The sequence below is a fragment of the Sycon ciliatum genome, chromosome 12 (assembly GCF_964019385.1).
Source record: "Sycon ciliatum chromosome 12, ocSycCili1.1, whole genome shotgun sequence".
In the NCBI taxonomy this organism is placed as follows: domain Eukaryota; kingdom Metazoa; phylum Porifera; class Calcarea; order Leucosolenida; family Sycettidae; genus Sycon; species Sycon ciliatum.
Genome location: NC_088654.1, coordinates 21,098,631 through 21,126,243, shown reverse-complemented (window position 1 = coordinate 21,126,243; position 27,613 = coordinate 21,098,631). Strand labels below are relative to the sequence as shown.

At 45.1% G+C, this 27,613-nt stretch overlaps 1 protein-coding gene across 1 annotated transcript in view; it reads left to right on the top strand.

Annotated features, from left to right (window-relative positions):
* Nucleotides 1-2,601: 2,601 nt before the first annotated feature.
* LOC135828882 (uncharacterized) overlaps nucleotides 2,602-27,613 on the top strand; it is a 37,875-nt gene continuing 12,863 nt past the window's right edge. The window contains exons 1-3 of the mRNA XM_065341312.1: nucleotides 2,602-2,711; nucleotides 15,477-15,592; nucleotides 19,953-20,207. Coding sequence (XP_065197384.1) covers nucleotides 15,550-15,592; nucleotides 19,953-20,207 — 298 coding nt within the window. The 5' untranslated portion in view covers nucleotides 2,602-2,711; nucleotides 15,477-15,549. The remainder of the gene's footprint in view (nucleotides 2,712-15,476; nucleotides 15,593-19,952; nucleotides 20,208-27,613) is intronic.

Here is a 27,613-nt window from a genome sequence, read left to right as displayed (position 1 = left end):
AGTACAGTGGTGCTGATGGGTTGTTGGAAAGTGGACATGATTAGGTCTAGTGTGTTGGCACCTCGAGTGGGCTCTCGGACATGTTGCGTGAGCTCATGGGTGATACAAAGATCCTCGAGGGCATCCCCGGCTGGGGTTGACTTCGCGCTACCAAGCCAATCTGCACTATGCACGTTGAAATCCCCAGCGAGGATTACGTTCGGGGACAGCTCTTTGGCCTGATGTAGTGTATCGTCAAGTGAATGATAAGACAGAGGTCGGTGGGGCTACAGGAGCCTGGACGGTACACAGAGTCGATCACAAAGCTTGTACCACCACGGAGGCGGACTTTAACCCAGAGTGTTTCATGTTCTGCAGACTGGAGTTGGTCTAGATGAGCAGAAGCAAGGGTGGACTTGATCCACACAGCGACACCTCCTCCGTGCTCATTTCGGTCTCTGCGATATGGGACGCCGTATCCAGGGATGGACGAGTCAAGGCTAGTTATGGCATCAGCAGAGATTTTAGTTTTAGTGATAATTGCTACATCTATGTCGTGCTGGTTGAGTGCATGCCTCTGGTCGTCCAGCTTGTTACGAAGGCTACAGGCATTAGTCACCAGCAGTTTGAGTCCTGTTGGAGAATTAGGGTCACCCAGTGCTGCCATCATTCTTTATCATTGGTCAGCTGGCATGATAGTTGCATCAAACTTGGTCTCGGTCACAACAGCGATGTCTACATTGTGGTGCGTGACAGTGTGGACAAATTCTCCAAATTTGTTTGCTAAAAGCATTAGTCACCAGGAGGCGCATTGACTGGGTCGAGAAGGTAGGTGGTGCTGTGGGTGTTACATTATAGTTATAGTTCTGCATTTTTTTTCAAGTCACGATTAGACTCTGGCAAGCGGATTAAATCGTGAGCCTGGAGCTAGATTTGTTGGTTTCCGGGAATCCTTCTTCTTCACCCCAGTTGCCAACTCTGGTGAGGACTCAGTGCTGGCATTCCTGCCTCGTCGTTCAGGCGTAAACCAAGTGTGGATCGCCTCGGTGTTGATGTTTGATGCCACTTCTGATAGGAGTCGCTCTGTCCGTTCTAGATCTCGCTCTGCAATGTATACTTCGACGTCCGCGAGGGGAGTTCTGGGGTGTGCTGTCATTTTGAGGGGTATGCCAATTTCAAGGTTCCAATCAGCAACGTTTCCGTGAGCTTTGCACATTCGATCTACACCACAAAGGGAACTTACCTGCAACATTTGAGCGAAATTGGAGATACCGTAGTTCCGCGCATATAAGACCATGGGCTAATATACGAAATAATGCATTTTCCGGGGGAAAAAATTAGTAATAATGGTTCGTTTTTTAGCCCTGGGCCTATATTCGAATTTTGAAGGCAGCTGGCACGCGAAAAAGTACAAGTCCGTGCGCGGTTGTCCGCCTACCGTAGGCACCGGCACTGGTAATGTAGTCTGCACTGACATGCTGTACTATCGGTTCCGTAACGGTGTTTGGGTCTGTTTATTAGCCCAAGGGCCTATAAACGGAGGTGGGCTTATATCCGGATATAGGCCCATGGGCTTATATGCGCGGAACTACGGTATCGACTTGCACACATGTTCTGGTTTTCTCAGACATTCTCTCTTAAATCATTTGACAGTACGCGTAAGCCTGTGCTTATGTACGCTTTCATATGTCATTGTCTACATTTTTTTAAATTTTAGACTGTGAACGGATATGCGACTAGCATCACACTTAACGGTCTAAATTCCAGTACATTCTACGCCTTTGATATAATTGCCACAAATGTGTACCTGAACCAAGTCTTCATAAGTCAATCAATGGTTAACTTCAAGGATATTACATTGTCGGGCACCTTTTTCAAGTCTTCTGACGGTAAGACGTGGTAATGAATGAAGCTCAATGACGAATTGTTTCTTAATATTTTGATTCATTATTAAATACCCCCCCCCCCCCCACACACACAACCAGAATAGTTCGTTTATGGCTCTAAGCAAACTTCCTCTCACCCTCCTCTAATCCAGCAGAGTAGTCTGTGTATTGCTCTAAGCAAGCTTCCTCCCACCCTCCTCCACTCCAGCAGAGTAGTCTGTGTATGGCTCTTAGGAACCTTCCTCTCACCCTCCTCCACTCCAGCAGAGTAGTCTGTGTATGGCTCTTAGGAAACTTCCTCTCACCCTCCTCCACTCCAGCAGAGTAGTCTATGTATGGCTCTACGCAAACTTCCTCTCACCCTCCTCCACTCCAGCAGAGTAGTCTATGTATGGCTCTAAGCAAACTTCCTCCCACCCTCCTCCACTCCAGCAGAGTAGTCTGTGTATGGCTCTAAGCAAACTTCTTCTCACCCTCCTCCACTCCAGCAGAGTAGTCTGTGTATGGCTCTTAGGAAACTGGTGTGAATAATCTACATGCCTACAAAGATATCCTATATTTAGTTGGTAGGGAGTCTAGGTTGTCACTGTGATATCTCAACTTCCTAGCACCAGATGCTAGCTATCAAGTCCACAGTTTCTGCTACTGTAGGCTTATTTGAATCTGTGTCTATTCCGAATGGATTTGGCGAATTGATGTCTTTGTTTCTTCGCCATGTACCTTTTCAGATCAAGTACCGGAGAAGACTACGCCTTTCAGCACTGTTGGTACAGTCGTGGGAGCGATTATTGGTGGAGTCCTGGTCATTCTGCTGTGTCTAGCGCTCCTCTTGCACAAGCAGAAAAGGTAAGCAACTTGGAATAATGAGTATGTATGCGAAGTGTATCGGGGAAATGCATCCAGGGGGATAGTGCGGATTCGAATCCTAGGTTATGTCTTAAAAAAGAAATAGGAGAAATGAAAAGTTTATAAAACATCCCTATGCTTATTTTGCCTAGGTCATCAAGGTGGTAGACAGTGTCGTATTACCCTCGACTCCAAAGAGAAAGTTGACTCTCGCTAGGCAAAAAAGCATATCGTAGGGCCCTGAGCTTCCAAGCTCTCTCATTTGAAACTATCTTCCAGAACGATTGATCTTCTATATTTTTCAACTCTCAGGAAAGTGAGCTGCCTGAAAGAGAATAAAATGTCCACCCCCACCAGGACTTGAACCTGAGCCCTTGCGTGTTATGAGTAATGCACTAACCATTCTAACTCTCCACCTCTTGAGACGGATTCGTGGGCGTCTTTCACCCACCGCCCTGTCAGCACTGTACACCACGTATATACGCCCCGTTATCGAGTATAGTTCTCTGGCTATGTCAGCTATGAATGTTCAGCAACAAGATGCCCTCGAACGTCTCCAACGGCGGTCAGCAAAACTCTGCCTCCGACTCCCCCTCTTCAGTCCTTGCCACCACAGTTCATTACTCCGCCACGCCACTTGGCCAACCCTCTCATCCCGCAGGAAGCTCAAGCAGCTACTCTTTGCACACACCATCGCTGTCAAACGATCCCCGCCACACATCCAGCTTGCCACCTCAGGCAACATCACCGGGCCACCAAGCCGAGAATTGAGGCGTCATCGAGTCTTTGCCCTCCCCACCACCCACTCCACCCACCTTCAACGTTCACCCTTGTACTCTGCATGCACCCAGTACAACCACCTGCCACCACACTGTTACTCCCTCCGAGAAATAAATGCATTCAAAAGAGAAGTTACCCCGATCATCATTTGCACATGCTCCAACCCCCGCTGTAGCCCAACCTAGGTATAGTATTTTAATCAAGGTCTATCGCCTACCACGGCCACCGTGAGAATAAATATAATCATAAACTAGGGCTGAAACAATTATACTGATAACTCCCTCCTTTGTCCGAGCTGATGCCAAGAACATTTTTTGAATACGGTACGAGGACCAGCCACAGACCTGCCGAAAATGCTCACAGCCAGGCCACACAGCCAACAACTGCACTGTAGCGGAGGGTCGCAGGGGAACGTACGCAGACCGTGCCAGTACTACCGGTAGTACTGCAGCTTATAGCACAGACCTGCCGCGTATGGACCCAGCTCCGAGCCTGGCGGCTCAACCCAAACACAGTTTTGAACCTGAAACACCACCAACTGGTAGTAAAAACGAAGAGACCGCAGGTACATGGTGTAACAGTTTTACACCTACTTTCACCACTCACACCTTATCACCTTGTGTCACACCTACTCTCATATACATAACCAGTATTCTGAGTAATAAACGCTCTCTTCTTCCTTCGCTCAACGAAGAACTATTACATTGGTAGCAGAGGATGGTTCTCCATCCCCTGTGGTCGTTCGTGGGCCGAGTTCTGGCCTCGGCTATCAGCTCTATCGTCGTCAGCATCTGGATCGTCAACCGTCTCCGGAAGGAAGCTCTACCCTCTACTCAGTCGTCACCCCAGTGCGTTCCTCGTGCTTCAGCTTCCCAGCCTGCACCACGTGATCGCGCACACGTCAAGGAGCCGCCCGTGTTTACCGGAGATCCCACCACGTTTCGGGAATGGGCATTTGCCGTTGAGTTGGCCTTGGCTTCGTGGCGCTTAGCGGATCCTAAATGTGAAGCTGAGTTTGCAGCCAGTTATATCGCTGGAAATCCGCGTCTGTGGTTGATGACTTCCCTGGAAGCCGGCGCTGCATACCCAGACCGGTCGTCCTTGACGAAGGCATTAGAGGCGGCTTACGGTGTGAAGTACGACCAAGAGAGAGCTCGGTGGAGTTTGTTCTCCCTCTCCCAGCGCGGCGCCTTAGGAGACTACATCGCAGAATTCTCGCGGCTCAGTTTTTTAATCACTGACCTGGATGGCCACTCTCGCGCAGTACTATTTGTCAGGGGCCTGGCCCCGGAGCTCATGCGTTAAGTCATGAAGGAGCATACTACAACCCTGCAGAAGGCGACAGAAGCAGCGCTCGCCGTATCGCAAGTGATGCCCTTCATTACGGTACGACAGCAGCAGGGGAACCCGGTACGTTGTCCACTGTCGGTTCCTGGTCCCCGTTCCAATCGCGAGGAAACGGAACGACGATGCTACATATGCCACCGACCTAGTCATCTGGCACGTCAATGTGACTCGAACCCAAACGCTGGATGCCAGTAAAAAGAGGGGTGCGATTACTGGCGTGTGAGAGAGCACCCAAGGTCACCGTGCCAGTCGCCAACAGGTTTAGTTGCCTGGAGACAGAGGACGTGGAGACTGATGATGGCGACGACACCCTGGAGTCTCAAGGCCCACAGTGCGTCCGGAGCCACGTCAGCAACATAGCCCTGGATTCGCACGCGCGGGACCACGATCTCCTTGTTGTGAACGGAAAGGTGAACGGCCACCGAGCGACAATGTTAATCGACTGCGGGTCAACACACGATTTATCTCGGAACGTTTCGCAAGAAAACAAAAGATGAAAACGAAGATCGTGGAGGAGGTTCTAAAGGTGGCCTTGGCGGACAGATCAACCAGTTCGCGGCCGCTAGAGACCACCGACGCTCGCTTGGCCGTAGGAGGCTATGGCGATGACCAGCGCCTGACGGTCTTTCCCCTTGATCGATATGATGTGATCCTGGGAAAACCCTGGCTGACCCGGAATAACCCAGCTATCAACTACCACACCAACGAGGTCAAACTGGGTGCCGAATCCCTAATCACGGGTGAACCCACAGGCGACGCTGCTGTTCCCTCGGAGCTGATGTTCATCTCTGGCCGACAAGCGCGGCATGCGCTACAGCAAGGCAGAGAGGGTTACCTGGCTATCTTCCCCCGACGACAGTTCGTCACATGAGCCTCGGAAGGAGGTACCTCCGGACAAGCAGTGTGACGTCGATGAGCTGCTGCTGCGGACGTGTTCCCCGATGACCTCCCTTCACAGCTTCCCCCAGAAAGGTCAGTGGACCACGAGATTGAGGTCGAACACAACTCAACGCCACCATCCAAGGCAGCGTACTGACTATCCAAGCCCGAGATGGATGAACTACACAAGCAGCTTACAGCCCTCCTGGGTAAAGGATTCATCGAGCCTAGTAAGTCCCCGTACGGAGCCCCGGTGTTCTTTGTTAAGAAGGCCGATGGGTCATTACGAATCGTTTGTGACTGGCGGGATCTAAACAAGATCACTATTAAAAACAAAGCCTGCCTCCGAACATTGACGATCTGTTCGACACCGTCCAAGGGGCTCGCTACTTCACGAAATTAGACCTCCGTTCGGGATACAACCAAATCAGAATTAGTGAAAAAGATATACCCAAAACGGCAATTGATACCCCCTTTGGACATTTCCAGTTTCGGGTAATGGGATTTGGTCTAACCAATGCGCCTGCCACATTCCAGGCCTTGATGAATTCAATACTGCAGCCCTATTTACGTGATTTCGTGGTCGTATTCCTTGATGATATCCTTATCTTCAGTAAAACATGGAGCGAGCATTTGAGGCATGTCAGCACTGTTTTGGAAACCTTGAGAGCCAACAAGTTATTCTTCAAACCCTCAATATGTGAATTTGGGTTGCCGGATGTCATCTTCCTAGGCCACAGGCTGAGTGGTTTATCTATCTCTCCCGACCCAAACAAAGTTGCTGGGGTTAAGGAGTGGCCTGCGCCGTCCTCTATAAAGGAAGTGAGACAGTTCTTGGGTTTCGCGAACTATTTCAGACGGTTCATTGATCACTATTCCATGATTTCGAGACCTTTGGAGGAGATCACAGGGAAACACTCGCGTTTTGAGTGGAACAGCGCACGTCAGTCTGCATTTGAGAAGCTGCGGAAGGCCTTACTGAGTGCACCCGTATTGCGACTTGCTGATGTTAAAAAGCCATTGAGAGTAGAAACCGACGCTAGCAATTTTGTCATTGCTGGAGTGCTCCTGCAGCAAGCTAACCAGGAAATTTCTGGCATCCAGTCGCTTATACTAGCTGGAGACTGTCCTCCGCCGAGCGCAACTACACAGCCGGAGAAAGAGAAACCCTCGCTCTAGTCAAAACCCTGAAGTGTTGGCGAGTGTACCTCTTTGGGCATTTCGATGTGTTCATGGATAACATGGCCATTGTACACCTGAGAACCAAACCTACCCTCATCAGAAGGGCGGCCCGTTGGGTAGAGTTACTGGCGGATTTCGACTTTACGGTCCATCATAAACCTGGAAGGGACAATGCGGCTGCTGATGCCTTGTCTCGTCGTCCTGACCTCCAGCCGGGCGAGATCTCAGTAGTTCAAACAAAACTGACTGCTGCACAGTGTAACGCTCTTGAGTTTGCTCTGGCAATTGATGATCAGTTCTCGAAGACGGTAGCAGAAGCATATCAACACCATGCAGAGTTATGGCCTATCATCCAGAAGATGCGTCGTTCTCCGAGTGACAACGTTCACCAGGCTTACCTCTGGCCTGGTGACGCCCATCATCTTTACTTGCGATCTTCCCCCAGTAACAGGTTATGCGTTCCCAAATGCGCACTTCGACTACAACTATTGCAGGAGCACCATGACTGCATTGCCGCAGGTCATCCCGGCAAGGACAGAACGTATTTCCAGCTCGCTCGTCACTTCTATTGGCCGCGCATGGGGTTGGATGTTAAGAAATTTGTTAAATCGTGTGATGTCTGTCAGCGTGCTAAGGGTGCTCAATTAAGGTTTGGGCTTCTCCAGTCACTTCCTGTGCCCGAGCAACCCTGGGACCATATTACCATGGACTTCATCATGGGTTTACCCAAGTCACCCGAAGGTCATGATGCAATTTACACATTTGTAGATAGACTCACAAAATGTGTTCACCTAGTACCCACAACGGCAACCATAGATGCCAGGAAGTGTTTCGTTTGCTCGGTACTAAGTTGTCATTTTCCACGGCTAATCACCCTCAAACAGATGGACAGACAGAGCGAATGAACAGATTAATTGCGGATATTCTCAGGTGTTTTGTTAACCACAAGCAAGATAATTGGGCCGCACTATTACCCATATGTGAGTATGCCATCAACTATTTCCAGCAAGCATCCACCGGTAATTCTCCCTTTTTCTTGAATTATGGTTTTAACCCGAAGGTGCCCGCAGACTTCATTCTGGTAACGGGAGCGCGGAGAACTAGGCCAGACTGGATCCAAGCCAGATCTGATGCGCTTAAGAAAGCGCAGGATAGTATTGTCGCGGCTCAAGCCCGCCAGGCCCTGTATGCCGACAGGGGTAGGAATCCTAGCCGTCCCAAGGTGGGAGACCTGGCCCTAGTCTATAGAGACTTTCTGATATCGCCGGAGGCCCGACAACAGCCATCGAGGAAGCTACAACCAAAATGGTTTGGGCCGTTCTGCGTCGTGGGGAGGGGGGGGGGGGTGGGCTCGAACGCCTACAAGTTGGAGCTGCCGTTCGTTTTCCGCTGTCATCCTGTATTCAACGTCACTGCTCTGCGACACTACGAACAGAAAACCATTCCCAACAGACACCAGCCAGTTCCCCCTCCGTTCATGGATCTGGACGGAAACACCCGCTATATGGTGGAGGCCATCCTGAAGCACAGAGATGACCGGGGTGAGCGCCAGTACTTGGTGCATTGGAAGGGTTACCCCGTTGGCGAGGCAACATGGGAGCCCATTAGTAACTTGGTTGAGGAGTCAGGTAAAAACATTGTCCAGCTGCGGAACTATCTATCTAGTCTACGCAAGTGATAGCATGGTCTGCAGCTCCTCCATGTTGTGGTTATTTGCGTTCAGTTCCTGACATTATTGAGTTTTTTTAGTAACACAGGCTTCCGTTCCTGACAATTGGGTATTCTGTTGCTCCTTGCCACCTGCTGCATTGCTACACCATTATGATATTACTGTATTCCATGCTCTTGGGTTCCGTGATTAACAATTGGTTAAAGCCACTTTCCGTTGGGGAGGGGATGGTGTAACAGTTTTACACCTACTTTCACCCCTCACACCTTATCACCGTGTGTCACACCTACTCTCATATACATAACCAGTATATTGAGTAATAAACGCTCTCTTCTTCCTTCGCTCAATGAAGAACTAATACACATGCAGTACGAACCTGCCGCGTATGGACTCAGCTTCGAGCCTGGTGGTTCAACTGAACGACAGTTTTGAACATGAAAAATCAACTGGCAGCAATAAAGAAGAGTCAAGCAAGGGCTCCCCAGCCAACAGCATGTCAACGAAAGACGACCACTTGCCCAGCCCCGCGTCACCAAGCAGCAGCCTGCTGGCCACTGCGACCAGCACGCCTCCTGATCACGAGGGAAATGCAGGTACGAGCGACATTGGCGACACGAGTGACACCATGTACAGTGATGACGACGAACGCAGCCTCGCGATACTTCAACAAGTCACAGTAGACAAGGGAGACTGGAAAACACACAGCAAGCGACGCCGCAAGCACAACCAGTTGGAACAGACACCGCCCAATGCGATCCCGTCGTATCGCTCCAAGGCCAAGAAGAGGAAGCCAACAGCATAACGCGAATTTCATCAGGAACAGCAAAAACAAAAAACAAAAAATAAGAATTAAAAAAAATCCATACCAATGTCAGTGAATTTGAACTTTCTCAGCACCAATGTGCGTTGCTTATTCAACAAAATGGACGAGTTACTTACCTTTACCCGTTCGTGCTCTGAATCTCAGAATGAACTATCAGTCATTGCCGTCCAGGAAACCTGGGCTGACACATCAGACCCTGACAGTCTCTATGCAATCCCAGGCTACAAGCTGACCAGAGCTGACTGACAGGACTTTGGTGGTGGTGTTGCCTTGTACACAGCAGACCCTTTCAACACAAGGGTGCTGACAATGCCAATGACAGCAGCAGAATGCGTATGGACGAGCATTTCCACCGATAACCTTTCCCTCGTTGTTGCAAACATTTACCGACCACCCCGTAGCGATGGCACCCTCTTCTGTGCGGAACTGGAAAGAAGCATTAAAACCGCTAGAGCCGAAGGTGACGACCTCCTACTACTTGGAGACTTCAATGCCAAGAACAGTGCGTGGCTCACCACAGACAGAACAGATCGCCTTAAGGACGACATACAAACTCTTCTACACACATACGGCCTTACACACCATGTCAGATTCCCTACTTACATCCACCGACAAACACCTCTCTCATGTCTAGACCTTGTTATCTCCTCACTCCACAGCAATGATGTTCATATCCAATCACTTCCACCGTTTGGCACATCCGATCACACTACTGTCAGTGGCCACATCAATAATCAACTGCCCCCCATAATTAACAACTCCCCTCCATGATACAGAAGCACCACATTCTGGTCATGGACAGACAGCACTATCCAAGTTCTTCGAGAAGCCCTTTCACGCACAAATCTCAACCACCATCCAAACCAACACGACCCATGCCCAGTTGACACCTTCTGGTGATCCTGGCGCGACAAAGTCCTGAGCATCGCCCAAGAACACTGCCAAGTTACTCGCACTCTCCCCCCTTGGGACAGGAAGAACGTGCCAGCACGACCATGGATATCAAAGGGCCTCTTGAAAGAGATCAAGGATAAGCACAGAAAACACAGAATATACCTTCACTCACGCTCGCCCCACGACTGGAACACGTTCACTGCCCAAAGAAACCGTGTCACCACCCTCCTGCGTCGTGCAAAATCGAATTTCGTAAACAACTCATAAGCCCCCTCTACTTCCCTACACCCCTCATGAAGCACCTTACTACAGCTACAAAACAACGCATACCCGAACTCGTCAGCCAAGCAACTCCTGCAACGACACCAGCACAAAAAGCCGCCCTCAACGAATTCTTCATTTCACAGAGCAAGCTGTCCGTGGCCAATGCGGATGAGCAAACTCCAGCCATCAACACCACCCCTGACATCCTAAGTCCCCTTCAAGAAATCTCGACTTCCCAAGCTGAGGTAGAAAAACTCCTCCACGGAGTTGATACCAGCAAAAGCCCCAGGTTCGACTCTATTCCAAACCGCTTACTCAAAGAAGCGGCTAAGGAACTTGCACCGTCGTTATCGTCCCTCTTTAATCTATCATTCCAAACCGGAGAAATCCCACAGGAGTGGAAAGATGCCACCATTACTCCAGTACCCAAGCCTTGTGACCCTACCCAACCAACAAACTATATACCCATCTCTCTCTTGAGCACTACATCAAAAATCCAAGAAAAAATTGCACATCAACTCCTCTACAAGCACATCACACCCCACCTACCCAACCAGCAGTCCGGATTCCGTGAGAAACACGGCACTGAGCAGCAGCTTGCCCCTCTTGACCATACCCTCTCCACTACGAGAGACGACGGGAAACACGTCAATGCCTGCTTTTTTGACCTAAGCAAGGCCTTCGATCGTGTGTGGCATGCAGGCCTTCTAGCAAAACTCTCCCACTATGGTGTCCAGGGCAACCCCCTGGAGTGGTTCCGACGGTACCTGTTGGGGCGTCGGTAGAGGGTCCAGGTGGATGGCGACCTATCGCCTTTCCTCGAGATCCCTGCCGGCGTCCCTCAGGGATCTGTTCTTGGGCCGCTTCTGTAGCCAATTTGCAGATGACACCGCTCTGATTTCCATAGCGAAAACTCTTCAAGACTGCACGCGAAACCTGCAACAGAGTGTCACAGTAGCTGGAGACTGGCTTCAAAGATGGCACCTGCGTTCTACCACAATAACCGCCCCCTGTGCAGCTACCCCAGATCACCCTCAGGAATAGTCCGCTTACCGTAACACAAAAACACAAACACCTCGGAATAATTTTTCAGCATGACCTCCGTTGGACGGAGCATGTTGAATACATAGTCAAAAAATCACTCAAGTCTTTCAATATTCTTTTCAGACTAAGGTCTACACTCACCAGTGATTCTTTATCTCACATCTATCAGACATACATACTACCTATATTCTCATATGCGAGCAATGTTCTCACACCGTTATCACACACTTCCCTTGACAGGCTAGAACGACTCCAGCGGAAAGCCGCCAGAATATGTCTCCACCGTCACCTTTACACACACTTAGAACACTCCCACCTTTTGCATCGCATCAAATGGCCAACATTATTTTCACGCTTTAAAGTTAAACATATACTCTTCGCGCATTCTCTGCGCCACAATTATGCCCCACCACATATACTCTCGCTGCATACTGCTAGCAACATGCAACCTTCGTATAATTTACGTCGCTCTTGTACTTGGCACTTGCCAACTCCGCGGACTGACCACTGTCTCCATTCTCCTCTGTACAAAACCCTTCATTACTTTAATTGCTTGCCCATCCAGCTTCGCGAAATCCCTTCTCGTACTCCCTTCAAATCCGAGATATCCCTGCTGTTGCACAACTCTGTATGCTCGTGTAGCGACCACCCCTGCCCGTACACTTAAGTACACAACTCTGTATGCTCGTGTAGTGACCACCCCTGCCCGTACACTTAAGTAGTCATTAACCCCTTGGCCCTGGCCACCCAATTCTTCCTCACTCCTTCTCCTTTCTTACACTATTATCTCTTATTGGCCACTGGCTATCGTGAGAATAAAGATCTGAAACTCGCACATCGATCGTTAAGAGTGCAATCGATAATCGTTAGTGTTCAAAACGAGTGCTAACGATTTTTTATGCATGCATATTAGTGACAGTATTCTAGCCCTTGCACTCCATCCGATAGTGAATACGAGTACAATCATGTAATTTCAAGCGCAGTAAAATTGATTTGTGTGTTTGAAAGAGATCGGGAGAGAAGACGTTGCCTTTTCGGTTCATTCGTGGGAGAAGTCGGAGATGAGAGCAGTTGCCAGAGGGTGACGACAAGATTCTTCACTCTAGAAACAACATGAAGTTCTCTACTTGAGTAGGTCATGTTGATAAAACCAGCCAGATATCTACAGATGTCAACAGTGTGGTGCCACAAATTTCTAACGTAGCAAAGGTATCATAGAATTTCTTCATAAACTGGTGTTCGATAGAGCTAATAAGAATCGATAAAACCAATATATCGATCGTTAATGATATTGGTTGATTGTTAGGAGTTATTGAATGATCGTTTCAGTCCTATAATAAACCTATAGGCCCAGATAGGCGCAGACATGTTACCTCTCGAAAGGCAGCTCACAACACATGCCACACATACTGATGGTACATGTGTGGGTTTTTTGCAAATTCAATGCAAACTGTCAGAGAAAAGAACTGCCTGGAAAGAGAAAAAATGTTAACCCCACCAGGACTCGAACCTTGTTTGTCATGAGCAATGCTCTAACCTTCTGAGCTATTTTTCCAGGCTGAACTAAGAAGGTGTTGACAAGTTTTCACTGGAGAGGCATGGAAAATATCAAGAAAAGGATAAAAACTAGTGCGTATCTAATATTGACTGAGTACGAGGTCAGTATAGGAAATAAAAGCCGAGTAAAAGACTGAGGTGAAGCCGAGGTCTTTTACGAGGTTTTATTTCCTATACTGAACAAGTACGAAGTCAGTATTCGATTTATCACGACAAACAGTCCGTATTTCAAATTCCAGAACGATAACCTCATGAATCCCGGTTTTATGATTGCACAACCGTTGCACCACCACCCACTCATGCAGTGACAATGCTGCACTAGGCACCGTTCAACTGCGCAACACCTAAGCAGTCAAATATAAGCAGTCAATATAGCTCTAAGGAGTGAAATATGCAGGAATACTTGACTGCTTAGGTATAGCGAAAATCAATGGGAGTCAATACTAAGAGAGTGATCACATAGCATACTATTAATTGTTAGAATTTACCTGTCTGGAAGTTACTGGAGGATGTACCCAGTGTGCTGACAACGCGGTGTTGAGCACTGTGAGCACACTGGGTATATCCTCCGGTGACTTCCAGACAGGTGAATTCTAACAATTAATAATATGCTATGTGATCACTCTCTTAGTATTGACTCCCATTGATTTTCGCATATTTCACTCCTTAGGGCTATATCGACTGCTTATATTTGACTGCTTAGGGGTTGCGCAGTTGAACGGTGCCTAGTGCTGCCGCTACTTAACTAGCAGGACACAAGTCTTGATTGCCCTTGCTGTTTTGTCTGGAAGTTATGGTTGAAGTTTCTTTTTTAATTAACTTAAAAACAATATGTTATTGCAAAGACGTTTCTATCATTTCGAACAACACACATGATTACTGTAAAAGCCATTATTCTAACGAGGCTCATATATAACGATTTCCCAAAATTGACTGGTTTGCGTTAACCAAAGGTAACGATTCTCACTTTTTCTCAATGCTCTATACGACAGTATATGTATCGATTTCTGTGTAGCAGTCGTCACCCTTCATCCATAATTCTTCCTAAAGCTGGCACCTTCTTTCGTAAATCAACCCTTTTTTCTTTGAGTGTTGCCTGGAATAAACTTCCTGAAGATATTCGTTCACTCTCTACAACAGCGAAATTTAGTATTGCTGTTCGTCGGTATCATTCGCAATCTATGTTTTCTTTGAAAGGTATTCCTGACTTTTGTGTCTAGGCTAACCACATCTATGATAGTTTCAATAGTTTGTGTATATGTCAGTTATAGTAGTCCGCAATGCTGCTTTCCTAATTCTCATTATGATTAGCATGCAATGTACTACCCGAAGTACTGAATTTACTTCTTCTGTACTCTATATTCTAATGTATCTTCTACCTCTTCTCCCTTACGAACATACTTTCTCATTTTCCATACTTACTTAGGAGACTCCCTTCGATAGGCATCTATTTGCCTCTGGAGGATCCGTGAAATAAAAATCAATCAATCAATCAATCAATGTATAACGATTTATATTTTAACGACAGATTTATCCTCGTTAACTCGTTAGAGTTAGCACTTCGTTATATACACGGCTTTTACAGTACCTATATAAAAACAAAGCATAGTGAGGGCTCTGGGCTTCCAAGCCCTCTCGTTTATTTTTCAACCTCTGCTAGTAGTCTCCGGTAGAAAAAAAAAGAAGAAAAAAGGTAAATTATCGTATCCGTTCCCGAAGGGAACTCACGACGGCCGCTAACACCTGATAAACCCTAGCGGCAGATGCAGCACCTAACGGTGGGGGTGAGTGGGTAAGTCTCACAACCACTGGCACAAGATCCGCAAACGACCCCATTAGCTGTATCCGTGTACCCCTTGTGCCTGGACACTAGTTCCCAGTTGACTGTGGGTAGCAGCACGGCTGGAAAACCGCTCCCAGGCAGGACTTGAACCAGGTACCTCTCGTATCTCAATCATGGTCTTTGACCAACCCACTGTGCCTGCCTGGTACTGGTAGTAGGTTCCAGAAACTGACGGTGGTGACAATATCAAAAAAGTGTATTTGGTATTGCCCTCTGCAACTCGATTTTATAATCCTATTTTTAGACCAAGACCGCGGTAGACCGTCATTCTAGACAACATTGCCAGTGTACTGAAAATGTTGTTTAGAACTACGATACGCGTGGAAAAAGTATCATGAAAATTGCTATTGTTCTTGATGTGCACCAGTCTCAAGTACAGTAGTGATCAATACGGTAACCAGCGCAATTTGCCTAACCATGCAACGGCATTGTTGCGTATACCGTGTATCAAACGCATTCTGCTTTTGATGGTCCTATCTGCAGGTCTGGCTCTCATTCAATCATTTCAGGGTACAGATTACTAAAACCTCTGGCCCGTGTTGGATCTGTTGGCGCCATGCATATGAGGAAAATGTCCAAGAATATTAGCCTTGAAAGGAGTAAGTTGCTGAGGGAAACACAATGCCTAATCCCTGCACAATACAGGATTTAGATTTCTTCTCAAGTTACTATGTAGTAATTTTTCACTCAGCCTTTAGAATACCCCGAAGTTCACTTCATCATTGCAATTAGAGGCCACAGCCAAAGACCTTGCTATTCACAAGCAATCCTCTAACCAACTGAGCTACAGTAGGACTCTTATCCACAGTGATGGCAAATCTATCCTTCTTCGATCAATTAATATATGGCTTGCATCACGAATTAAAGAGGGTAATTAAAGAGATCAATATATGAAATAGAGAACGAGTAAAGGACCGAGGCGAAGCCGAGGTTTTTTACGAGGTCTATATTTCACGCATTCACCTATTATGAGGGCAACACTAGATTTATCACGACATAAAGTTTCAAAAACGTAAATTATCGTGTCCGTTTCCGAAGGGAAATCACGACATAGCATACCTAAACTGTTTTAGCTTTGTTCATAGGAAGAAAGGAATACTTATGTAATTGCAAATCGTATGCACATATGCTGTTTACATTGGACATTACGTCTCTGTAAACAGTAGTTTTCAGTTGTCAATTTTAGTCTGTTCTCCAAGTTCGTTGACTGAGAATCAGACAGTTTGGGTTCAAGTCCAACCATTTGGCTTCAGATTTGGCTTCAGATTTTTTTCTTTTTTTCTGAAGAAAATGCTGAACGGTCTCTGCTGGGATGACGACTACACCATAGCTCAGTGGTTAGAGCATCCCTAGCTACAAGCGAGGGTCCCTGGTTCGAGTCCTGGTGGTGACAGTCAATTTTTTCTTCAGACTTTTCCCGTTTGTCTCTTTCCCTCAAACTAGTGAAGATTTATTTTTTCAGTTCTGATTTTTTCTAATTTGAGGAAAAGGTTATAAGTCCTCGGGCTAAGTGCTCCATACTAGTATAATCAGTCCATTATGCTGATATTTCCCAACCAACTCAGGGATCTTTTTAAAGACCCAGTGGCGTTTAAGAAGTATTTTGACCTTCTTTTTGGAATCTGTTGAGTTTCTCGATGATCTTGATAGTTCTTGTACTAAGATTGAAGTTGACTTGGTGTTTGATTACTGTACTGCTTGATGTCTGAATTCCAATTTTTTTTCTATTTTTTCTTTCTTTTCCTTTCCTTTCCACTTATCCCGTTATCGGCCCTCTTAAGAGTTGTGTGTATCACTGTTGAGGCATCCGATGGTAAATAAAATAAATACTACTAAATAAATACTATTTGACCGCTTAGAGAGCACAAGTTTCTGTGGTGGTTAATAACAAGAGAGTGAAAAAGAGCGATATACCTCGCTGGGGTCAAACATATACCCCACTCACTTCACGCGGGTCACTCCAAGAGTAAATCAGGGATGTTCTCAGTGTTGGTCTCACTCTACTAGTATTTGGGACCGTACATGGGATATAATTTATGGATGATACGATTCGTACTCTGGGTATACCGTGTCCCTCTCATTTCCCTCGTGCTAAAGCACTCATGAAAATATGTATAGAATGAAGTTCAATGAACACCGATGCTGTAGTGTTTTGGGGAATATATTAAAGCACTCCTATGAAACTGAGGCATAGTCTATTTTTTATGAACAGTGTTTATATTCCCATAAACAATATACATGTACATGTACACCCAGAAAAGTGGTGGACATCATGCCACTGCATTGTAAATTTAAAAAATGGGACGATGGGAGACTGGCCCCAAACATCATGATTTTTCGACATCACTGATAAAAGAATTCTTCATCCAGCGCATAAATAGCAACTGAAGAGAGCGGTTGTCAGTTGACACACCCCCTTGTATAAACACAATACAGAGGTCATGGAGTTGATTGTTCCAACTAGGAACACATGCTTCTTGCCGAACTTGACACTTGACTGACTCACGACCGCCATCAGGAGCACACCAGGAGCACGCCGTACCTTCCACTCGGCAGATGTGGAAGAAAGCACCACTCCCTCCTCAATAGACAGTAGTTTGGGGAATTCACCCCTCGTCAGTTGAGCTTGTGTAAGCTGAAGATGATTGTGCCTGAAAAGTACCACTTATGTACTGCTCTCCAGGCCAAACCATCACCAGGGATACAAACTTACAGAGACACTTTGTGTTGGTGTCAATTTCGAGCAAGAAGGTGTTAGTTTTTTTTCATTTGACTCGTGAGTTTCTGTCGGCAATGAGTTGTACTTATTAGCTCAGACTACTCCGTTAGAGCAACGTCGACTAACTTGCCTCTGTATATTGGTTCATCGAATGCTCTTGGGTTGTGTTCCTGAACATTATATAAAGCCTTATAACTGGTTTGTTTTGGGCCGCGGCTCAATCAGAAACAAAGTGTCTCTTCCCAAGGCCAAATCAACGCAATTCACAAGATTACCATTCTTCCAGGGCTACTGTGCGTGGCTACAGCTTCCCGACTCAGTGAAGACTTCTGCATCATTGAAAGAATTTAAAGTGAATCTGAGGGCCTGCTGATGACTGCGTGCACCATAATAAAAAAACAAATCAATATAGCTTTTCGGCTGTTTCCTTTTCATGTATATAATCTTAAATAATCTACGTGGAGATAAAAGTTTAATAATAGCTATGAAAAGTATGAATGCCGCAGACATCACCACGCAACATGACAATTTGTTCAAGGTTTGGTTTTGTGCGTTTCCAAAATCGATTTTCACGCTCCGATCATCAGTGGAAATACGGAACTAAAGAGATCAAGGGAAAAACAAAGTATTTCCACTGATGATCGGAGCGTGAAAATCGATTTTGGAAACACACAAAACCAAACCTTGAACATATTGTCATGTTGCGTGGTGATGTCTGCGGCATTCATACTTTTCATAGCTAGTATATAATCTTCTCCTTCTTTTACCATGGTTGGCTATCGCCCACATCTTCCCGTTTTGGCTGCCATCGGAAGCCATAAGATGTTGAATAAATAAATAAAATAAATCAACTGTAGTATTTACTTATACTCGGGTGGAGAGGCAAGGATTAATTGATAAGAAGAAAAACGGATTAATTGATAAGAAGAAAAACGGATTAATTGATAAGAAGAAAAACGGATTAATTGATAAGAAGAAAAACGGATTAATTGATAAGAAGAAAACGGATTAATTGATAAGAAGAAAAGCGGATTAATTGATAAGAAGAAAAACGGATTAATTGATAAGAAGAAAAACGGATTAATTGATAAGAAGAAAAACGGATTAATTGATAAGAAGAAAGACGGATTAGTTGATAAGAAGAAAAACGGATTAATTGATAAGAAGAAAAACGGATTAATTGATAAGAAGAAAAACGGATTAATTGATAAGAAGAAAAACGGATTAGTTGATAAGAAGAAAAACGGATTAATTGATAAGAAGAAAAACGGATTAGTTGATAAGAAGAAAACGGATTGATTGATAAGAAGAAAAACGGATTAATTGATAAGAAGAAAACGGGTTAATTGATAAGAAGAAAAACGGACCAAAGAGCTACAAGTTACGCTATAAGTATCCACTTTCACCAGTTACTTTACAATCAGCTGAGTTAGGTGTGGAACGTCAGTCAGCTAGCTCAATTAGGTGGAGTCAGGTGCAATGTTATGGCATGAGCTGATTGTAGAGTACCTGGTGGTGTTAGTGGATAATAGAGTAACTGGTAGCCCTTTGGTCCTTTTTTCTTATATTATTAATTTGGCTTTGTTGAATCTTGTCATCTCTCTCATACACCGTTTTAGGGCAATGCGCATCTGTTTAAGAACTGCCTAAACTGATTCGCAGGCTGCTGTATCAACGTTCTACATGTATGGGCTGTGAGTTCCATTTGCTGGGGAGGAGAATCTTTTTTCCAGGATTGAGGCCCAGGGCGATATTGTCCACTTTTACATGTCTAGTTGACTTCAACGTGGATCGTTACTCCAAAGCAAGGGTAGATGAAACGTCGTAAGGCCAACTTGTCTTGTACGAGATAAGACCTTCAAGAGGAGCCAACATTACAGTGTTTTGCCTTTAGTTACCATGGACATGCTGTATTAATACACAAAGGCACACAATGAAAACCTTGGCAAATTTATTCCGTTGTGACTGAGTCACAACGGAATAAATTTGCCAAGGTTTTCATTGTGTGCCTTTGTGTACGCCGCTCTGTCTGAATCAGGCATTGAGCACTCTTGCAGAACCAAAGCATATTGCCTCTGTGCATGCTGTATTAATAGTAATGTTCCGCAAACTGCGCTTTGCTCAGAACAGACCGAGCGGCATGTTCAAATTCACTCCCAGTACGCTGGCACTTGATGTGGGAAACTCCCAGAAACTCGCACTATGCTTATGCTTTGCTTTACCAAATGTGTGCTATGCAGGAAGTACAGCGGCACACAGTACATACTCCATAATGGAGTATGGGACGGATCCCGAACTTCACGGCAAGCACGACAGCCATCGAGTGATGGCAGCCCTAGGAAGCACTGCAGTGCTTCCAAAGCTTTACCACAAATCTGATGATGTCCACAATGATTATGAGGACGAAGAAGATCAGAGTGGTAAAGTGGTATGGAAGAAGAATGATACTCCAGTGGAGAATCTGAATGATGCCCGTCTGGCTGTTCTCTCCAATGGTAAGTTCTCAGGGACGAGTTGATTTATTGGGACAGCAAAGTTGCATGGGTTTGTTCCACGTGTTGTGTTCATGTATATGTTCCTCTTCAATACTACACATTAAGCTCCATGCCATCAGGACCGTTCTCATCACACACTATACAGGTCCTCCCTCATTATAACCAGTCATGTTAGTACATAAACCTTGTTAGAAAATAGAAATCTGAAATCTCCTGGGGGAAATGTGGTCTCTACAACGGTTTACAGATCCGGCTACAACACAATCCTTTAGCACGCGTATTATATCATATTATCTAAGTATTTGTAACGGCTGCAGAATGTTGGAGTCTGCCTTGTTCGTCCAGTCCTGCCAATGTGTCATGCAAGTAATGTCTTTTTCCTGAACGTTCAAACCGTTTTACATCTGTGCATGTGAAAATGGTTTACCGGTACCCATGTGGTGTAGCTTTTGACTACTTGGTTCTCGGCTGTAGTCTATAAGTAGAATTGTACTCTCATGTATACTCTCGTGCTTTGCCACCCTGTGCTCAGCTGCCGGCTGTTATGATAGCTGTATTCATCCGTTTCCAGTTGTAATGTTGAAGTTGATCTTTCGTGTGTTTTTAGGACGGTCTTTTTTATTCATTTTGCCTATTCTGCGGTTGCACATGTGTGTTCACCTCATTGGCCTCACTCGTTCCTCATTTCTTCAGTTCATTTGGCTTATGCGAAGACTAGCCAAGCTTGCTTGGTGATGTCAACGCGAACAAGAAAGTTATAATAATAATAATAATAATTTGAAACTCGGATGTTGAGCCATAAATAAATGTAAAAGAGAAAAGGACAGTAACAATCGACATTCTTTGTTCCGTTGGGACTGTAGCTTTTGCTCGTTTTCGTTGCGCTTGCCTTCCCCTCTTTGGTCTTTCCATAACCTTGAACCTTCCAAGTTGGAAGGCTGTCGGTTAGCGCTACGGAGATGTGTTGAAGTTAGGTGTCAGGACGTCGAATGTCTCAGTACTCTGTCAGTTTTGTGCCTAGTTATTGCACTTTCTGACTGTATATGGGCCGCGATCAGCTAAAACATGTCTTTGGGGTTTCGTAAAAAAGTTGGGAAATGACGAAATGAAAAAAATGGTTTTTTGGAGCGCGTTTACTCTGCACTTCATTCAAAAATTCATGATCGATGTGGCGATCATCTTCTCAAATTTTGTTCAAACACTTGTTTGGCCGGTTCTACTTCAAGTAGCTGGCGAGCAAAGACTTGACAATGTCCGCATCTAGTGATAATAGAGCAGCTCGCAGGGCCAGACGATCGCTGTGCATGGCCCAGGTTTGTTCAGGTGTCTGCAAGTCCGTGGCGGCGGGTCTGCAGAGCGACGCTGACATTTTGTTGGGATCTCATTGATGTTGATGTCGACAGCGAAGCTGAATCGTCCCCGTCGTCTCCAGTAGCGAAGAGGCACAAGTTGTGGGCTAGTACATAATCATTTAGGCGGCGAACCGGCTGCCTTACGACGTTACTTGCGTTCAGCTCTCATGAGGCGTCTGACGCAGTCTCGGAAACGCAGGCGACGATCGAAAGTGTCACTGCCAGAATCGAAAGAGTATGCAATTGCAACGCCGCCCAGCGCATCGTGTTGCTTTCCAGGAAGAACTTGGGCCATGCCTTTGAACTGATGTCGTTGACATGCTCAAGTCGGTGTCAACATCTTTAGTTCCGTTGTATTGTGCTCCGCCACAAAAGCCACTAAGTAATACATGTAGTTTGTCTCTTTGTGTCAGACTGTGCGAAAACTGTCATTTTCTATTAATTTTCAAAGTACATATTTTGAAAGCGGTGTTTGGGGCACTTGTAGACTACTTTTCTGCCCTGTATCACCTTCAAGAGGTCAAGTAAGGTCCCAAGAACTGTTTTCTGGAGGAAAACAAAATTTGAAAATTTTCACCCTAAGACATGTTTTAGCTGGTTGTGGCCCATATAGTATCATGTTACAGTGATGGAGAGTTACTCTTAACTCGTAACCATGTGTCCTTTTCTCTTTTAAATAATAATAATAATAATACAAAAAATGTATTATCTACGCATGCATCTACGCAAGAGTCACCACCAGCCAATTAGGACATGTGTCAAAGTATTGAACGTTTTCGTTCCCTTCTTGTCAAAATACTACAGGGAATGATGGAAATAAGCTAAAAGACTACAACTATAAGGAAAAGAAGTTCAGAAATATATCACTCCAATTATGTGTAGAAGTGACACGAAAAAATAGATGTGAAGAATCAAGAAAACAGCATGCAAATCCAATAAGTGACAAAAACGTAGTGACAAGAAAAAGAGAGAAATATCAAGAGATCTATTTCGCACCTTCACGAAGGTGCGAAATAGATCTCTTGATATTTCTCTCTTTTTCTTGTCACTACGTTTTTGTCACTTATTGGATTTGCATGCTGTTTTCTTGATTCTTCACATCTATTTTCGTGTCACTTCTACACATAATTGGAGTGATATATTTCTGAACTTCTTTTCCTTATAGTTGTAGTCTTTTAGCTTATTTCCATCATTCCCTGTAGTATTTTGACAAGAAGGGAACGAAAACGTTCAATACTTTGACACATGTCCTAATTGGCTGGTGGTGACTCTTGCGTAGATGCATGCGTAGATAATACATTTTTTGTAATATTTTTTGCCTCCGTCCTACTTTCAAATAATAATAATAATAATAATAATCAACGCAATAAATAGAGTAAGCTGCGCACTCAGTACAAACACCATAAGCAAAACTTGTTTTCATGTAAATAAAGAAGCTTGTTCCTAAACGTTTTCGTCGCCATCTCATCAGAGGATTACTGGCAAATCAACAATAGCTCTTAACTCAATATATACGCACAATGCAAGTAATAATTTAGACACTAACAGGTTTTGCTATTGGTGTTTGTACTGAGTGCGCAGCTTACTCTATTTATTGCGTTGATTATATTTTTATCTCCACGTAAGCTTTTTAATAATACTAATAATAAGTAATAATAAGTATTCGTAGATATGGACGATGCTTTACACCCTAGGAACAGCTGTGATCGGATAATTGTCGATAATTTATGTTGTACTGAAGGTATCCCATATAAGTACGAATCGGTGCTTCTTTTATCTTTAGTTGAAAGTCGTGATACAAGATAAATCTCATAATAAGAGATTATCTACTAATGAGGGAGCACCTGAATCCAAAATCTTCCTTTCTCAGAGCAACACAAACTACAGAAATGCAAAAACAAACAGTGTATGGAGAAAAAATATATAGACGAGTGATTTCAACAAACCGTTAGGCCAGCATCTATACGACATAAAATCTGTTACCACTTTGTGCATACAAATTTCGAAATTAGGCTGTGCAATTGTTGAGATACAGCAAGGGTGATACTCCCAAGACACAACGGACAACGGGAGCAGGTAGGTGGAACAACATATATTGTGGGAGACAGAGACGAACGAAAAGACTACATTGTGGAACTTGCGTACAGCTCAAATTTTCATGTTTCACAGTCCTGAAATCTGCCAAGTTTGCATGATTTAGACGTCCTGTTTTAGGATTTCGGCATTTTTGCGTGACTGCGTACGCTGTGTACATCTGCTGGCAAGTGAATTCACCAGGCTAGCCGTATCAAAAAACCGAAATCAGGAAAAACTCAGTGACCTGCACCACCGTGACTGGTTGTGCAACTTTTCACCGTACCTGTGGCTATTACCATGCTGTCAGAAATGACGTACTGCATGGACTACACTCCCACATTAACCATCCTGAGTTGCACACTCTGGTTTATGTACTCTTGGAATTAAAGACAAAGGTAAATTCTTTAGAGAACGCTGTTGAGGTCATGATGGCTCAGTCTTGCGCGGGGAAAGAGCTCGAAGGTCATAGGCAATAATTGAAAGATCTGAGCCATCATGACCGAAAAAGGCCATACTTGATTTCAGCTCGTACAATAGCTACATGAGTTTAAGGGAAAGTACCGTGAAAAATGAAAACTTTCAGGGTTCGTAGAGTTGGCTCACTGAGTGGAATGGCCTTTGTCTGAGCAGGCCACGGTCAATGGTTCGTCAGATATGCCCAATGGAACTTGTGCAATTTTGAGCGCACAGTTTACCTGATACAGGTGATGATGCCAAATCCAGGTGATGATGTCACACCATGCACCCTAGTAGCTACATCATCATCTAGTTGTGTACAAAATGAGCAATGTCAGGGCTCACCACGCCAGTACAAAGCGTCAATAACAATCATTTGGATTTGATCAATCGGCGCACGGCAAAACGGGCTGTTTCTTGCAATTGTGGGGTGTTTTCTGAGCTTGACTTGGCTGTATTCGTTGGTTTTAGACATTAGGCCATTGCGGATTCGTGTTCAGAATGTGTGTTTTTGGAGGGTTACCGTCTCGAATTTTTCGATTTGGCCTTCATTTGGCTGAGATCGGATGGTGAAATCACTCAAACTCGAAGACGTGTGAACAAGTGAATGAAGACAAAATATAAAAATCGGGGACGATAAACCGATAGAGAATTCCAAGGCCTTGAAAACGAGCTATCGACAATGAGAATTGGCCAAGTAGAACCGCTGAAGTACTTTTTGACGATATCGAGGTCGGCCTTGCGTTCCTGTGCGCACCAACAAAACCAGGCAGCCGTGTGCATACATGCAAATGCAACAAGAAAGGACCAAGGAGACAGCAAGTTTTCCAAGTGAAGAGTTTACCTTCGTGTTGACTTAACCTAAGGACTCAGGCAAGTCAGGGATCATACCAGTCCCTACTTGTCACTATGGTCATGACTAAGGAATTCATTTGTGGCCAGGAAAATCCACACTCGCAGGGTGAAAGCTGCGAGGCCAAACAGAAAAGATTGTGCCGAATCGGGATCAGGAAACACTGAGGTCTACTGACAACATTGGTTAGCTAGGTGCGGCAAATTATTGTAGATGCCAATACTCCAGTTCACCAGTACCTCACGGACATATCTTGGCCGACACACATCAGAGGATTGACAAAAGGACCAAGATGGCTTGGAGAAAGGAAGTCTTCTCCGTGTGTCTTTCCCGGCATCAAACAACAAGATTCGCTTCTGCACTGGCCCTTTGCTGTACATCCTAGACCAGGAGTCGTAAAATACCAGTATTTTACGACTCGTCTGTACATCGCTGTACATCGACCAGCATTAACTCGGGTGCGTAGACGCTATGACTGCACAAACTCAGGTCTAGCGGCAGTCGCCATTTAAAAAAAAATGGTGGTTGAGGCTTTTTGTATTTTGTATGGTCGTGGTGAGCCCTGAATGTTCGGAATGCGTTTGATTGGAGAACCGTTTGTCGCAGCTTTTTCCGCGACAAAGACCATTCGATTCGGGTTTTGAATCAACATACATACTCTGAGGTTTATAGTTGGTTTTGAGTCGGACTTTTTACGTGCTCTGGCTGCATGCGTACATTGTTGCATGCAGTCAAGAGACCTATGCCTCGGAATAGTGCAGGACTTCTCCCGCACTGTCATGCATGCAAAGTGAGTGGTGAGGTACAAGTCGTAAGACGCATACTTTTCATGTAAATGTCTACTGTGCTTGCTAGACAACCCCGGGGGTCTCAACTGTTTTCTCTTAGAACGAGTACTATCTGCCATCCGGACTGGCATGCACGCATTTCAGGCATCACCTGATTATGTATACTTGTCTACTAATGAGGGGGGTTGTCTTGTAACCGGTGACGTACTACCAATGGTAGAACTGTACGACTCGTATCATTCGCATCTAATTTGGGAAGGTGTACTCCTCCTAGCTGGTCGTTATGCTTTGAGAAAGAAATATTTTAGTTTTCCGCATGAAATAGTCCAGCCTCATTTATGCTACATTGATGAGTCCACCACCCTGACAAGTGACAAAACAGTGAACAGCTGCCGGACCTAAAACGTGAAGATCTCATAATGTTGTGAGACTTGAATCGCGGAGTCGTGCCCGTGGTTAAAAGAGCCTCCACTGCTCTCCAATCGAGCAACGTCCGAAATACACCATGCTTGCACAATAAACGACTGTATGGCACCTCACTGGAGTCCAAGCGAGTTGGTATCAAAAAACATTTAGAGCACTCGCATCACCTTTCTCCATTTTGTCGACTCTAGTCTCCAGAGATGACAATTATATCGGCCTCGTCTGCAGTAGATGCTTCTTCTTCATTTGTCGCAGATGCTCACTCTTGACCGGCCCCCACAGTCATTTATGTAGCTGAGTACCAAGATTCTGAGCTGCAGACTGAACTCATGAAGGTCAGCTATGGCTCTATCCCCATTCTCACATCGAGGTATGTCTTAGGGGTAGCTCGTACTACCATCTATCGGTCGCCGAATTATTTGAAATGGCATTGGCACTATTGTTTCATGCACTCTTTTTGACGTAGCTGCAAGCTATGAAATTGCAGATGGTGTGTTACGGACTCAAGACGTCATGTGCAAACAGAAATATTCTTTGTCAGAAACACGTGGGACTAACGCCATTCTACTCCGCGCCCAAACTCCTTATCCAGAATTGTTTTCTTTTTACTGGATCTCCCCTCTAAGGGTCAGTAATCAAAAAATCAAACTGTGAATGCACCGATTTCCCCAAAATATTGTCAGACGGGCATGATTTTATGCTAATTATGTCCTTGCGATGGAGTGCGGTTATGGGTTGTAAGGTAGCCAGCTAGTGAAGCAATTGACCAGTGGTAAAAAGATTTATATCAAGTGGATACAGCAGGAGGGAAAGAGGGTGAAGCTTACAGGCCAGGGGCAAACAAATATATTGGGTTTGCAGTGAAGACGAAGACAACAAATAAAGTCAAAGCCGATAGTCAACCACATACAGGAGTGATGCCATTTTGGTTGGATTTGCCATGGCTACGTTACCATAGCTACATTACCATAGCTAAATTACCATAGCTACATTACCATAGCTACATTACCATAATTACATTACCATAGCTACATTACCATAGCTTCATTACCATAGCTACATTACCATAGCTACATCACCATAGCTACATTACCATAGCTACATTACCATAGGATGGGAAATTGTACAGTGTCAAAGTGACCACAATGCCCAGTAGTAGTAGTACAGTGGTCCCTTTATAATCCGGCACCATTTGTGCCACGTAAATCTGCTGGATTAGGGAGGGTGCTGGATTAACAAATCTGATCTACTGCTGCAATGTGCATGAAGAGGACATTTGGCTACTGAAAATTGTGCCGGTTTATCGAGGGTGCTGGATTATAAAGTGCCGGATTAGAGAGGGACGACTGTAGTAGTAGTAGTAGTAGTAGTAGTAGTAGTAGTAGTAGTAATACATGACGCACGCTGAGCATGTCGTTAGCGTATTCAATGGGTTCTAACACTCACTGAGTTATTGTG